This window comes from Falco punctatus (genome assembly GCF_963210335.1).
Source record: "Falco punctatus genome assembly, chromosome: 3".
NCBI classification, from domain to species: Eukaryota; Metazoa; Chordata; class Aves; order Falconiformes; family Falconidae; genus Falco; species Falco punctatus.
This window is the reverse complement of record NC_137582.1, coordinates 52,676,625-52,693,133: the sequence shown is the minus strand read 5'-3', so window position 1 is coordinate 52,693,133 and position 16,509 is coordinate 52,676,625. Positions and strand designations below refer to the sequence as shown.

Below are 16,509 nucleotides of genomic sequence, written 5' to 3'. Positions count from 1 at the left end.
AAACCGTGTTTTCCACTTAGTGGACTTGTATTTCATATATTTTACTGCATTTTCTACTGAAGATCTCTCCTTAAAACACCTGAATATGGTGCTAAAACCCCCAACCCAAAATGCTGAAACAAAAAGCAAATCTAAAAATTAGTTTCCCTATGCAATGGCCATTTTTTATGCAAGGAACAAAGTAGCCATGGAAATCATGGCTTAGGGAGAGGTAAAAGGAGACAGCAGATTAAAACTATCTGAACGGCTGCATCAGAAAGCCCATGTAGTGAATAGCAGCGGCATTTGGGCAGGTTTTGGTAGAAAATTTCATAAAGTCTGAGGCACATGGACTCTTAGTTTAAATAGAGACTTAAACTTGGAAATGGCAACAGTGATGTAGCTTAGAGGGACTCAGAAGGCACAGGAGAAGTTTTTTAAGCAAATAGAATAGGAATGGCTTTCCAGACAGCAGAGTTCCATTTTTAATTTTGTACTAATATTCTTTGTGTGATATCCTGTTGAGGTGCAGTACTTCTGTGCAATACCAGATACTTGACACTGTTACTTTATGGCCCTCCAATATATAATTTTGGTTTCTTTGCAAGTAACACTCCTACATTATACACATTTTTCCCTTCCCTACACACTTATAAGATGTGGGTTTGTTTATTTGTTTGTTTTTTCTCCCCGCATTTAGAATAAAACATCCTTTTGAAGGTAATGCAAACAAGCATCAAAGTCACAAGATGAACGTCACTGGAAAACCACAACTGCGTCATCGTTCTTTCTATTACTTTTATCTCAACCACCATGATAAAGGTTTGTAAAGTCTGGAAAATAATTCATCATCTGGATAAAATACTATGCTAAAGTCAGTGAAGTGTCTGACAGTGCTTTGTATCTCCATGCAACGGAGAAAAATGGAAATATGTTGTGTGACATGCCTGCCCAGTCCTTCAAGTCTACCTGAATATGAAGAAAACATGTAAAACTGCATCCTGAGTTTCAATCAACACAGTAAAGTCTAGGTTTGGTACCTTATCATGATACAGACATCTTTAATAAAAGGGAGCTGGACCCTGTAATCATGGGCTACCCAGCTGTTCTGAGTCCTGCAACAGCTGTCAGTCAGTAATGTCAGGGTACGTGCAGTGTGGGAGTGTCTGGTTCATTAAGTTATTTAGTTGTGATCTATTCACTATAAAAGAAATAACAACTAATGAGGAAAGTGATAAATTAACCACACAGACACACAAACATTAATGAGGAAGTCACAATAGAGACGATAATGAGGACCCAGAATGCTTCAGCTGCTGATTGATGGTCCATTAAAGGAACTACTCAGGCAGAGCCTTCAAGAATGTCAACCTGAATTTTTAACTGATAGGAAGGGGGAAACATGATTAACGTGAGTATTATGGGAAAATTGAGGCTGCTTGGGATATGAGCTATCAGAAGAGGTTTGTGGACTTAAGTAAAAATGACGATGGGATGTTTAGGGGAAGGGCCAAAGGATCCAAAGAAAAGGGAAGGATCACAGTGACTCAGAGAGGAACTCATGTGGGAAAAGGGTGCCAGCAACTGGAGAGACAGACCTGTAAAAGAGATCTGTGTGCCAACAACCAGAGGAGACCACAGGTCTTAGGACTTGTGGGTCTGGGTACTAGCCCATGGAGGGACTAGCATGCAAGAGTCTGTGTGCCAGTAACTGGTGAAACTGTGGGCTGAGGGACTGGGGTGCGTGCGCGTTGTATGTGTGTTGAAGGTCCAAGCGTGAGCAACTGGAGGAGAGGCCAAGGGCACCGGGGCTGTAGGTTTGGGTGGCAGCAACTGGGAGCGATCAGGTTGTATGGGGATGTGTAAGAGGTCTAAGTGCTGGCAGCTGGGAAGACCTGGGTGTATACATATTTCTTCAGTGATTTTATTTCTCTGTGCGTGTATGTATAATTCACTAGCAAACCTCAAGATGGTCTAGCTGATGAGTTGGAAGAAACATTTCCACATCTGGAGGACACAGTCTGAGCCAGTGGCTGGGGTAAGGGAGCTCAGGATCCAGGCATGGATATTAGGTAAACTGAGAGTTCATGCTAATATTCAAGGGATCTGTGATTGTGGGAATGCTTATGCAAGAGTCTGTGAGCATGTGCATCTGTTTCACTAGCAAGCATCACAGTGCTCTATCTGGCAAGTAGGAGGTGACTTGCATACCAGTTAAAGGACCCCAGGTCCAGCCATGGATATGAAACTCATTTAGAGGCCATGCTAACATTCAAGGGGACTGTGAATGTGGCTGAGTTTATGATGAGGCCACATGTTTTCACCAGAGAACCTCCCTTCTGATCAGCTGGAGGGGAGGAAGAGGACAGGGCTGTCTGCACTTGTGTGTGTTTGGGTAGTGTTATAGGTGGGTGGTGCTACCCGCACAGCTCTGTGTGTGCAGCAGCCTGTGCAGCCGGCTGCAACTAGGGACCTCTGTGTGCCTGTGTGCGTGTCTCTTAGATACACACTAAACCTTGCTACAGGCCAGACCTGCAAACAGGTTTCATGCTGCACCCTTGGGACTGGGATGTACAGATCACCTGGGACCGTTCCTGGCTGGGCATGTTGGCTGGGGAGGAAGGATCCCAGGGGTGCTAGATTTGGTGGCTCCCTTAACGCCCTTGACAAGCTGGGCTACAATTCAGTGGGATTTGGAGAAGAGAGTAGTGCATGGAAATAAAAGGGCCAGAGGAAGCAACGTATACTTCCCCGAGGGTACTTTGCAGAGAGGGATGGCAGTCACCATGGGCACAGATCATCACATTTTCAGTGTTTTGGAAGGGAGCTGCAAGAGACAGGAATGCCAGTAACAGAAATGTCAGGTCACGCCAGATGGTTTGTTGACTGGTATGTTAATATGTTCACGTTTAAAGGTCAGCAGCTACTTTGATTCCCTGGAATGGATGTTGATGATCTTAACATTTGCCATGCAATTTATTCTAACTCTGGGCCAGAGCAGTTCAAATGTATGGAAATTTGGTGAGGGAACTAGCCTTCCTCTGAACACTGCTGCATGGGACAAAGCAACAAATGTGTATGCTTCTGTACCAACATTACATATCTACTCCTCCTCTGATTTATATTCTCTGAAGTGTAGTTATATTTAAAGCATTCATAGCTGGTTTTATTAGCTTTTGTTGGAACCCAAAGATTCATGGAAACAGCCAGCCAAAATTAACAAAGATTTGTCAGAGCTAACAAACATCCTGGATAGGAAGATACCCTACTATAGCTGTCTTAAAATAACTTCCCTATTTTGACATGTCTTCATCAGCAGTTTTCATGCAAATAATCCTCCAAATGCGCCTTCAATTAAGATATGCACATAGATTTACATGGAGTTAAGAAGACACAAATGAGACTGTTCATAAATTCGACTCTGGCTAAAATACGTAACATTATAAACAGTAGGCATTTCATAATTTCAAATGTGAACTACCAGATTTATGACTGCAGAGATTGTTTATATTTTTTGAAATCCAGATTACATGAAATGGCATAAATACCCGTGCTTTCATCAGAAGACAGCTTAATACACCGAGCAATTTATTACAATATATTGTGCAAAATACAAATTCTATAAGGTATATCATGAAACGGTAAACTTCCATGGGGAAAACCTTTAAGCTTCTACTTACTAATTTCAAACATGAATCAGTGAAGAGTACAACTTAAAACTGAATCTCCTGGTCAGCGAGCATGAACAACTCACTTTTCAGTGGTGAGCAGATTCCATAGTGCCAAAAGAGACTGAGGTTTTATTAATGTCATTAACCGACCTAAAAATACTCAAGAGAAAAATACATTGTTTTCAATGTGCAATGCAGAAAAAAATACTTGGGAAGTCCAGCATCAGATTCAATATTGCCCTTTATTGTCTATCACAGAAGTTACACTACTAGCTCAAGTTCCTGAAAAAATACATTTTTCTTAAAAAGCTGTAGCACAACTGACTTACAGTGATGTTATTTTTCTGTGAAGAAAGGAGGTGAGAGATTAAAAGTACGCATGTGGTTTAGGAAATGAAGCATTTCAACTGGACTGCTGTTCTTTATGACTAGATGCTTTACTTGGATTTGTAATTTAACTGGTTAGAGTTGCGATGCCTCAGTAATGGTCATCTCTTGTGAAAACAGTAATGAAAATTCACCAGCCCAGTTCCTACGGTTTTCCTCTGGAGCTGACTTCCCTGCTTTACAAAGACTTTTCCTACATGGTTATTAGGACTGCATCTATTATTTTTAATGAAATAGCTTAATTTTGGAGACATACATTTGACACATTTACAGATTTCATCACAGATCAGACACTGCATTGGTCAGTCAGAGAGGCATACGTGGGGTTGTAGCCTGGGTGTTTACTTTCCTAAAGCAGATTTATTCACAGAAAGATTTACTAAAAATCTTTAATGTAAACGTCTCTGTGTGAAATAACTGAGATATTAATATTACAGTAAAAGCCACCAGCATTAAATCTGCACCAAGTTCCACTTTTCTTTCCCTTCCTTCTCACACTGTGGTGATTCAGCTTAAAATTTGCAACAAGGATTTGCTTTGCCTGCACCCCTGGTCAGGCACATTCCACTCTCTTCAGATCAGGACTAGTGTAAAAAGCCTATTATTTGGTTCCTACAATGTGCAGAACAAGGGCTTGAGCTGTGGATGTTGAATTCTCAGGTCGACTGCCCTGCTCCTGTTCCCCATTCAAAGGGTTTCTACTGGTACCTGGTGACCTCCCCCCCCTAGCAAAGACCCAGGTTTAAGTGAACGTTGTCTTTTCTGCTCCTCCCTTTCTGGGCTTTGGACTAGCTGTACAGCTGGACCCAGCAGAGTATGTGCACATTGTATTTAGAGCTGTGTGCATGACTCATTCCCCACTGCTGAGTCTATCAGGAGGCACAGCATGAGCTTAAAAATAAAATAAAATAACCCCAATATTCGAGTTAGTGGCTCAGGTTTGGAGTAAAAAAAAAAAAAAAGAAAAGGTAGGCTGTTTTTCTAGCTACTTAGCAGTCTTTCTTCAGGAATCTCAGCATTGCAGAAAATCTTTTAGGCATGCTACCTAATATCTATGCTAAACAGTATACACAGCTTCATATGCCTGATATAGGCAAACTAGACCAATTTCATTGCTATTTGCATCACACGGATCAGCTCACTCGGTCTAGCTTTTGCACAAGTAGCAAATAACTGAATCATAATGTTTAATAGTCTGGCTGGCACTGCATTGTCTAAATGCAAAAAAAAGGGACTGATCCTAGACACTAGCTCTCTTTCTGCAGCTAAGCATGTCAGGTGTCTTGTACCACTCACACTGGGCAGACACAGTTCCAGGGTGCAGGGCGGAAGTCATGAGCTGTCATTTTTTTCAGGCACAGATCAGAATAGAGTGGTATTTCTCCCTTTTTTTTTTTTTTTTTTGTCACAGCTCTCATTTTTCACTATTATTAGAGCTCAGGGGCTTTTGCTAAGACACAGATGCCACATGTCAGTTAACGTACCTTTGATTCTCTTAAATAGTTTCTTAATTCTTCTGTCTACTTGGACTGCATTTTCAAGCTGTCATCTTCAGTGCCAGTAGTACAGATAGTCATGTCTCAAAAGAAGACGATAACCACCAAATAAGCTTCTTTTTCTGAAAATTCAGTTGCTGTTTCTCAAATGTAGAGTTGTTGCTTAGAGACTGTTGTAGTATTTGATGCAGTAATGGCAAAATATCTGTACTTTGCTCTGTGTTACGAAGCTATTAAATTAAATAGATGGTGATCTCATTTTCCCACATCTTTCAACTACATACATCATAATTTATTACAAAAGACAGCTCTAACACCAAGTTTTAATGATTTGTTTTGTGCAAGAAGATTATGAATTTTTTGCAGCAGACAGCTACAGAGAATCTGTTCTCCCTGTCCTCTCCCCTTTCTGAGCATCAACAGAAAGAACTGGGGAAAAAAACCCCAACGACCATATCAATTTAGATAGATCACTCCTCCTTCCTCCTACTTCCAAATTAATAATTTTCTAGAGTGCAAATGTATCAGTCTCCTTTATGTTAAGTTTCTTCAAAAACTATCACCAATGTCACCTTTTCCTGTTTTTTCATGGATTTTTTTTTCTCTCCCCACCCACCCATCCCCAGTCAAAGTTTATTACCTACACCATGTACGCTATAACTGGTATCATAAAGGTTGCAGACAGGTTTACATTCCAGTTTTCATTTTAATTTGCTCACGACCTCCTAAACTCCTTCCACTTGAGATGAAACTTTCCATTCTTGATCTCTGCCTTTGACTTCACCTACTGTAAAAATAAAATAGCATCAAGGAAGCTTCACTTGAATGTCTGGAACTTAAAAGAACAAAATCAAACCTCATTGTTTCCCAAGGCTGCAATGCTTAATCCTACAATACATAAACATGATTGCTCTTCCAGTGCAATACTCATGGGAAAAAAAGATTGTGTGCTCTTTATCAGATTTGAACCTTACCTCTAAACAATTTGATGGAACATTTTGATTAACTTAATGATAGCACTTCTGCTTAGCAGTTACTAATGTGTAACTAGACCCAGCCATCTTGTTCTGCTAGAGCTCTGCATATGTGCATTTGCCCTTGATTATTATTTTTTTAACACCATCTGCATCCACGCAGTCTACGCTACAAAAAGCCAGTCAAATCTTGTCAGTAACCTGTCTGCCTCTTCATCTGTGATTGCTTTTTTTCTTCATGCTCCTCATCGTGTTGTGGACACTTGGGTTTGGAAGCAGCTTTCACTCAGGTAAATGATGTTTGCCTGCTCAGAACAGAGCATTGGAAATTACATAAAATAGCATTGCAACTTCAGTTTAGTTTATTAAGTAAGCTAGTATTTTATTAAGTTTACTAGTTATTAAGTTGTTTAATAAACTTTGCTTATTAACTCTGGTAGGAGTCTCTGTTGCTCCTTAGAAAAGTCAGGTTTCATTCTGGGTGCTACTTTCATGCCTTTGTCACCAGAAAAGATTTGTCAGGGTGAGCTAAAGGTAAGCAGAGAAACAGAAAATGAAAGTATCTATCATCTCAGCCGATTAAGGAACAACCTCTGCAGCCACTCAGGACAACTGCAGGTTTGCCTTGGACAAAAGAATAATGATCGTGCTTAAGCCTTAGTGTATGTGATTGGGAGGAATGGAAAAAGAAAAGCCACAGGGGTAAGAAAATATGAATTTCCTTAAGGGGAAAAAAAGCTCTAAGGGAAAAAAAGGAAAATTAAATTGAGATAGTGAATACCTACTATGGGCCACTGCACATAGCCTGCAGACCATATCTCCGAAGCAGATAGATGCACCTTTGCAGCATGAAGCCTGAACTATTCCTCCTGCCTAGCAGCCCACCTGTTTGCTTTGCTTTTCATAGGTTCCCAGCTCACAGTAAGATCAATCACTGCTACCTGTGTCCTTTTCAAACCTATTTCCATTACCTTTCTGTTAGCTAGCTCCTTTAGCATGTCTGTCACAAGTATCATGAGACCTCCAGCTGCCCCTGCCACAGCACTGCGGAGCCTCCTTGGGCAGCTCTCTCCCTCAGGGACGTGTGGGAAACTGGCTGCCAGGGTGATGCAGGGGCTACGCTGGCACAAGTGTCACACAAAACATACTTCATCACTGGAAGCTGGAAAATTGAAGAAAAACTCGGAAGCATAACCCCTTCCATGGCCTCTGCTGAGGACAAAGCCAGTGGTGCTAGGTGCCTTGTGGTGCCTGTTCTGCTGTCCCTATGAAGAGCTCATCCCTGTGTAGGCTGCTGCCAGGGGCAATAAATAAGAGCGGTTCTTGCCTTGGGCGATTTGTTGGAGGAACTGGTGGAGACCAACGCTCTATTTCACTCAGCCACTGAAGACCAGATATAAACATTTGTCCTTTTCCCTTAGGTGGGAAGCCCCATCCCACACCCAATTACCTTGCCAGGAAAAGCGGGGCTGCCCCTGTCCCGGTGCTCTGCCCCATGCTGGCTTTCCTGGCTGGGTCCCCACACAGTCACACGGTGGGAGTGCATAGCAACTTGGTTGACATCAAACATCCCCACTGACTACACCCCAGTCCACGAAAGACCTGCAGAGCACTGGCTGGCAACCACCTCCCCCCCCAAGAATGAATCTTGAGCTTTGGAACAAATTTGAATTTCTGAGAAATACAAATAGGCACAAATACATCCATTTTGAATGCAGTCTCAGCAACCTCAAAGGTATTTCTGAAATTAAACGTGGGGAAAGGAGGAACAGAAGTTTATTTACCCTTTCTTCCCTAGAAGTTGTTTACCCTTTTCCTCCCTGGAGTTCAAATGAGCAAGCCACGCTGCCTTTTGTGCTAGCCAAGCCATAGAAATGCTTTCATTTATGCCACAATTAGGCCTGAGTGCCTAGATTAGGTGGTGCCACTTGCTTTCCTCATAGCAAGTTATCTTGGCTTCCACTTGCTTTGATTTATACCCATATTTCACAAACCACTTTGCAGGCGTGTCAGCTTACTTTCGTATTGGCTGTGGTTGGGCTTACTTGAACATTTACTTTCTCACTTGTTTCCCACAGCATCTCAATGATCTGGTGGACCAGGACTAGGTGGGCTAAAAAATATTATTTTTTTTTTCATTCCACAAATACAAAACACATCCCCATTTGGTATTAGATGGCATCAAGACCATTTCAAGGCTCTGTTACCAAAAAACCCCACGGGCTGGAGTGCAGGAGCTCAGGTGTGTGCTTGCTGCTGCACACACAGGTGCAAAGCGTGCAGCCAGGCGCACGGGACTCGTTGCACAACAGGAAGGTTTTAGAGCTCAAAAGATGGAAAGTTCGGTATCTTTGGAAATGCAAGGCTGAGCATCAGTTTCTTAATCAGCAGTTACAGCTGCTGTCAACTGCCTTCCTGGCAACCCCCTGCTGGTGGTGGAAGTTGTTTAGGGAATATTTTGCAATACGAAGTTCACCTCTTAAAGGAGAAAGCAGAGCATTTTTTCCATCTTTCAGCTGTAGGGCCAAAGCCTTTTGCACACTGGTTTTAGAGTACTGTAAAATATCAAACAGCCTAATAAACAGTAGAGAAGTCCTGACCTTTCTTTACTACTATTTTATTCAGCACATATGTGAATGATTAATTTGTGCCAAATAACTTGTACACTATCTGTGAGTGCATGACTTCCCTTAGTTTATTAAACAGGAGTGCAGTAAATACCCCTCCTTCTCCACCACTTTTGGCTTTTGTCACAAATGCGCTAAAAGTATTTGAAATTTAAGTAGCTGCTGGTGAAGTCAGACTATTTTTTGCACATCCCTCACAAGATTCACTGTGTAAGACGTAGCTGTGCACTCCTAAGCGTTTGGATCATCTCAGATGGAGCCAATATTAGCAGGATTACCCTTGCTAAAGGTCTTTGTCCCAGCTGCAGCAGGGCTTATTTGTCATTAAACTTCAGAATTCGTTATGTTTACACAGCAACCCCATGCAAATACACAGGTGTGCAGCACAAAACTTTTATGGAAGTGGGAAAGTTGTGGGTCCCAGCAGCCAGAGCCCTGACTCCTCTCCATGGATGTGCAAAAGAAATGAGGGCAGGAGGAGCATCATGGTCACCTCCTTCAGATCCAGGGACCACAGGATGCAGGCCTTGACCTCCGAGCTGGGCATTAGGGATAGTCATTAAATATTTGCTGATAATGTGAGGGGCAGGTTGCTCCAGTGCACTGGAGTCTTGATACTTTCAAGCTCTGACAGGAATGAACTTGAATGAGATAAATGTTCTTGCGCTTACAAAGTATTTTTACAATTATCTGCCCAAATATTCCTGGGAAATGGGAAATCAGTTCCCTCCATTTATTGGAAAGACAGTTCTATCAGGAGGCTTAAGTAAGAGCACAGAGTAAACTGCTGTCAAATCAGACTGAGAAAAGACAACCCACCAGTACCTGTTTGCTGGTCTGATGTTTTGGTGACCCGATGACGGTGCTGTTCAGTCCAGCAGTCACAAGCAGGAGCATGGCACTTGGTGAGAGCAAACCCAGGACCTCTCGCAGCGCTGCTCCAGCACGGCCACAATCGTTGCTAAGACACTTCTTCCCCCTTGGTCCCCAAACCCACACAGCTGTCAGCTTTGTCACTGTTGGCAGATAGACCTCAATAACTAAATGAAAATGGTGGGAGCAGGAGAGCCAGGGGTCCCTGCTGATGGGTCAGGGGATGCTAACCCTGATGCTGCTAACTGCAGGGGAGCCTGGGTCTGTGGTCTCAAAAACCACAGTTTGCCAGGCAGCTGAACAGCAGTTACAGCCAGGTTTTATAACCTACTTCTTGATCTTTATAATAAGTATTTTTTCTCAGTATTTTCTAAGCTACTTCCCTGTAAAAGGAGGAGGATGTCTCTGACAGTGTTGCAAGTATGTTATGAGTATGTTGAGATGGATATTGAGAAGGTCAAAGTTTTTCCTCTTTTCAGGTAACGAAGATTAAAATTTCCAAAGTTTAAAACATTCACCTAAACCTTGTAAGTACCTTGACACATCATTGCTACATTTCTTTCTTAAGCTTGCAGCCTTTTATTTCATATGTTATTCAGAAACATAGTTTCCATATAAATGTAATAAGGAGTAATGTCCAGCTTCAGATTAATGGGAGAAAATTACAAGCAAATCAGATCAACACCTTTGGTCATTCCAGGTACAGGAGCCTGCCATGCTCCACCAGCATCTCCAAAAGCACAGGTTCACGCAACTGAAAGAAGGCAAAGCATTACAGAGACATGTGCTCAGGCCTTAAATTTCATAGGCTCTGGTAAGAAATCCTCTGCATTATAGAATTTTAGTTTGTTTTTTCCACCATTTCCCCTCTAGAATGCTCACGAGGCTTGGAAATCTTGCACCACTGATTAGCTTCTAAATTGCTTTAGCCACTTGTAAGGTTACACCAACAGTATTGGTGTATAAGAAGGATTGCAATTGTTCATTTCATTCTCAAACTGGAAAGAAAAGAAACAGAAGCTGGCATTCCTAAGGTCATGAGTGTAAATGTGTGTGTGTATATATATATAAATATATATATATATAAATATATATAAAAAAATAAATATATATATATAAAGGAACGATACCTCTTTTCTTAAGGAAAAGCTGGTATTGCTATGCTATTAACACATACCTAACACCCCTCCAGACATTACTGCAACACAGGTAGGTACTAGACATCCTCAGAAATCAATAAATCAGACAGAAATGCTCGAACTATACTTTCCTTATTAGAGTTCTTGCTTCAGAATCCTCCCAGAATAAATCCTTTTTTCTTTTAATTTAAGATCTCATTCCTAATTTCAAAGAAGTATGCCTATGTCCAACCTAGCTTTGCATTTTATTAAGGGACCAACTTTTAGATTTATTAAAGCTTTAATAGACAGTCCTTTGGGTTGCAAAGTGCAGCAGATCCATTAACATGTCACTGAGTGCCATTGTACAGCTATTTTGAATTTTCATGTCTCCACATGCACTATATTCGGATACACAGGAAGGTAATTCAGGTGCTGGGCAAGTGCTTTTGGCAAGGGGTTGTTGGAAAACAGATCCCATCTCTACTGACATGGTGAAAATGCCATAGTAGTGCAGTGTGGATGAAGTGTTGTTTCAGTACTGCCAATAAGGAAGTGTGCAAGTTGCCCTGCTCGGGAGAGAAAAGACATACTCAAACAGAAAGACTTGAAAACGATTATTGTTTTAGGTTAATCTATTTTTAAAGCAATTTATCAACTATTTGGTTGAAGCTCTGTAGAGAAACAAAGAGCTTGATTTAGGTAAGGAAGCTGACACCTCTGCCGGGACCCGTTATGCGGCAGGTTGGCACTGTCAGGCTAAGGTAACTTAACTATGGGTACTGAAAGCACTTAGAAATGAAGCCACAACTGAACAGCCACCGTGCCTACAAGTGACAGAAGTAGAATAGCTCCATCAACTTAAGCGATAAACTGAAGCCCATTCGTGAAATCAGTGGGTGTCTTGCCCGAATGAGCAGTGCAGGATTAGACTCGATTGCACATTGTGTCGGCACTAGTTAGAAACATAGAACAGATGTCACGTAAATAGGGAAGTGTGGGACAAAACAGAAATAATTGTAAAAATGTGCCCAAGGATAAAATAAATTGATCCTAAGACACTAACAAACATTCTTGTATAAGACGAAATGAGTCTTTGTACTGGGTTGGCTTTTATTTTCCTGCTAATATTGCATAACAGAACTACACTGGCATGATGAGGAGGGGGGATAATAAAATAACTTATCAATGCACTATTAACTCTACATGCTCTTACCTAATAATAAGATATTGATGTCTTCTTTAATGTCTGTCCCATTGTTGAGAACTTTCTCATTACCCCGCAGTAGCATACACAAAATGGCTTTTTTAATATACTCATGGCCATGAACGTTTGGTGCTAAAGACTTGCTTAAATGGTCAAAGATATCCTATTTAAGAAACAGCAAACACTTACATTGCACATTACCAACATTAGAATGGAATCTCATTATCCATTAGCCAGTATTAGTGCAATTTATAACTTACTTTAGTTTGAGTTTTGCAGAATTTCTAGATCTTTGCCACATCATCAGTTGATAACGTGGGTGCTATTTCTTTGCTCATCAGTTTGATATTATTAGCCAGCATGATTGTCCTGGGTATTTTCCTCCAGATGCAGAGAAATGTCATGAGATTAACTATTAAATAGATGAACTATTAAATCCATACTGGACCATTGTTTTCACAACACAAAAATAATCAAAGGCAAAGAAATTATTAGATTTATCCCTCTTATTACGGTTAGTGAGTGAAATCCACGCTAAAGGAGGATTCAACGAAGTTCCAACATTGGAATTCAAAAGAACTAGAACTAGGTCAGATAGCTTTGCAGCACTGAGGATTTAATGTCTTCCTTACCTTGCAACACGGGTGGCTGGGACACTTGTGCAGTGGGGAGCAGTATGGTGTGACATCCCTTCAAAGAACATGCTCTGGTGTTTGGGCTACCTTTGAAGGAAAGAGAGACAACTCATTTTTTGTTTTGTTTTCAAAAGGCTTGCCAGACATTTGGGCTTCTTCTACACACCAATCAGACAACCCTTGGAAACCTCTGAGGGTGAGAAAAAGCCACCATCTCAGAAACCTAAATTTTAAAGCAGAGAAACACCACCTTAACTTGAAATTTTAAGGACCTATCAATATTTTGAAGGTTTACAGGCTTCGTAGGGAAGCACTGGTGAGACGGCTGCCACTTCAGAGAGAATGCTCTGGGGAGGGGAGAGTGCAATTGGTATAAAACCATCCTGAGAGAGAGGTGGACACAGCCCATGGTCTGCATGTGAGAAACACAAGCCCCCTAGGGCACGGCTGTGTCTCCTAGGTAAGAGGACTTGAACGAAAATGAAATCAAACCCAAACCCATTTCCAGCTGGGATTGCCTCTGCAGGCCCCTGGCAAGCCTCCCTGCTTTGCTCAGCCTGCCTCGGCTGCCATGGCCCAGCCGAGCTCTCCCGGCTGCCCTGAGCAGACCTGCCCCAGCCCCCCACAAACGGGGCTCCTGGCGGAGCAGGGGGGCAGCTTGGGGGCATTCGGCTGTCACTGGGCAGGGTCCGGGCCCTGCTAACAGGGACGTTGGTAAAGAGGAGACAGAGGTAGGTGGTGATGGTTGTTCTCATCTTCACAAGCGGTGTGGCAGATGTCCCCGTGGGGCACGGGGGTGCAGCAGGCGGCGGCAGCCACAGGCGAGGCTTAGCTCTGGCTCTAAAAAACCAGGATCTTCCCCAGTGGATCCTCAGGGGAAAGCTACTGTGTTTTTTTTGTAATCAGTACAGAAGGCATCTGCAATAGAACCCATAGCACTTAAAGCCATGCTGACAATTTTTAAACTGTGCAGTAGATGCCAGTCCTTCCTAGCTGATACCAAGTTTCCCTCAGGCCGGCCCCAACAGGGAGCCCCCTGTGTGCTGTGCCAAGGCCCGCTGGCACGGCCTGGGGAGGGGTGCAGCCAGAGGTACCCCGATGGACGGAAATTTTTATGACTGCTTAATCCTGCTCCATACTATCCAAAAGAAGATAATTTCTCTGTAAATACCTTTAATGTGATATTTGTAATATTGTAAGCAGAACCATTGGCTCTTGGGACATGCGATATTTGGATATTTCCCCACCACGGAGGAGGATGGATGGCAACTCCAGCAAGTACAGCCACACAACGGTGTGGCGAAGAAAGGAGGGCACGATGGCACCTAAGTTGCCTGTATTACTGTTATAGCACCTACTTTACCCTGAGCTGCAGCTAACGCCTTGAGGTAAATAAGGACACTGGGACCTGAAGTGATGTCCACCCAGAGATGCTCGCTCCCCACCACAGCTGTGTGCCCGGGACCAGCCCAGGCAGCGGGTGTCCTGTGACACCAAGTGCCACTGGCAGAGCAGGGGGAAGATGCTGTATTAATACTTGCCAGTAATACTTACAATTAAGAAAACCCAACAGCCAGCGCATATTGCCTTTTATACAGCTGAGAGATAAAACACAGACCAAGTTACAACAAAGCTTAAATCCAAAATAATTACATTTTGTCACAATTCCTTCCACACGGCCCAAGCTACCAAGGAAGTGAGCCGCCAGCACCCGGGGAGAGACATGATTTGCTCCACAGCTCCCTTCAATCCCAGCGCAAAAATTTCCAAATGTTTGAAACAGGGAGCAACTAAATCTTTTAATGCTCTCTGAAAAGCAATCAGCTCACCAAACGCATCATTCAGCAGCCTCCAATATAAAATAATTAAACCATGAAAAGCTGCTGCTATAATCTTACTTTAAAATCCTAAATTCCTTTACATTTTGAGGATCTGATGGTATTGACTCCAGTCAGACACACACAGGCAGGGCAGAGACCACGGGAGCTTCTCACAGCTCAGCTGAACACACCTCTTCCACTCCTTGAGCAGAGGCAGCTTAACTTTATGAAGATTTGTTGTTGCAGCAAAACTATCCAGGAGATACAGCTAAATCCAAATTCATTTCATTTCCAGCCAAATTACACTAGAAGTTAATCTTTCATCTCTGTTTTTCATAAATGAAAACACTTCCCCCCTCCCCCCCCCCAAAAAAAAAAGAATTTCAGATTAAGCAGCATTTATCATACTAAATAGAATCAAATCAAATGGAAAATTGCATAAAGAAACTCAGCTAAAACAATAAAATTAAAAAGCCCTTTACCTGTGTGAATGTAATCTTTGATTTTCTCAGAAGTGAAGAAACCCTTGTTATTAAGTGAACTTAAAAGGGAGCCTGGATTACCCTTTTCCCATTTCTCTGAACTTGAACTGTCAGTCTGTCTTCATCAACAGATTTTCCTTCCCGTCTGTCAGGCAAGTTCACTTGCTTGTTCTCACATGCTAGAAAAACTCATGTTTTCATTATTGCAGAAGCACTTAAGCTGTACAGTAAGCAGCAGACAAGTAGCAGGTGATTTTTTATTTGCGTATTTTTTGTTAGTTACTTGCATATATAAGGACACGCAGGTGCATACACACCCACCTGCATTCTGTAATGTAATGCAGCTTTAGCAAAAAATTGAGCTAACCAGAGGCTAGCCTGCTTTTAACAACCTTTTGATGATGCTCTGACTTTTAAAGAGCTCCCATCTGAAATAGCTTATGGTAAGTATTAAAAATGAAGAAACAGCAAAGCCTTCTAGAAGACACCTATTTAAAATTATCTTACAAATATTTCAGCATAATTGGAGGAATTATAATCCTTCTTTCCCCCACAAAGTTCCAAGTCTTCCATTACATCAATTAAAACTGCATTTATGAGCTTGGCTTACGGCAAAATCAAGAGCAATAAGCAGTGGCTGTTATGGAGAATAGCTCTCTGGGAAGAATTTTTCTGATATATAACACAGGTCTAAAAGGCTCAATAATGCCTTAGGTCAAATTCTGCTGATAAACATTATCTTAGTTCCTTGGCTGGAATCCCCTCTGGCTTCTAAAAAACCTATTTCATTTCAGGGTGAATTTTGTCTGAGAAATAAATGCAGAAACCCACACAGTAAGATTGGTTTCACGCAGAACTTGAGAAATGCTGAGGTTTGGGGTCCAAGACAACATTTACTTTGTTCCTTGGTATTTGGGCACATTTCCTTTAGAACCCCATGAATAAGCCGGTACAAACTGCACCTCTTGAGAATTGGGAGAGATTTTTTTTTTTACACAGTCATTTACAAGCATCCCTTAATTCAAGGTGCTCCACAGGTTGTTGCATGAATCTCAAGCTCTGTGAGTACCAACAGAAAGTTGTAACACCTTGGAAAAGCATGCAAGAACAAAAATACCAGAGGCAGAGTCACATATGGTTTACAAACACAACATGCTGATCCTGTTTTAGTGGTGGCACTGGGGTCTTGAAATGCATCTGTTCCCAAATTCTTGATTTTGGCTTAGCGTTTCTGAATAAA

General features: G+C 42.0%; 1 protein-coding gene across 1 annotated transcript in view; it reads left to right on the top strand.

Annotated features, from left to right (window-relative positions):
• The window catches only part of MEP1B (meprin A subunit beta), a 48,728-nt gene extending 33,584 nt beyond the window's left edge, over positions 1-15,144 (top strand). Inside the window, exon 15 of the mRNA XM_080381539.1 lies at positions 680-15,144. Within this exon, the coding sequence (XP_080237665.1) occupies positions 680-697 (18 nt within the window). The 3' untranslated portion in view covers positions 698-15,144. The remainder of the gene's footprint in view (positions 1-679) is intronic.
• Positions 15,145-16,509: the final 1,365 nt, after the last annotated feature.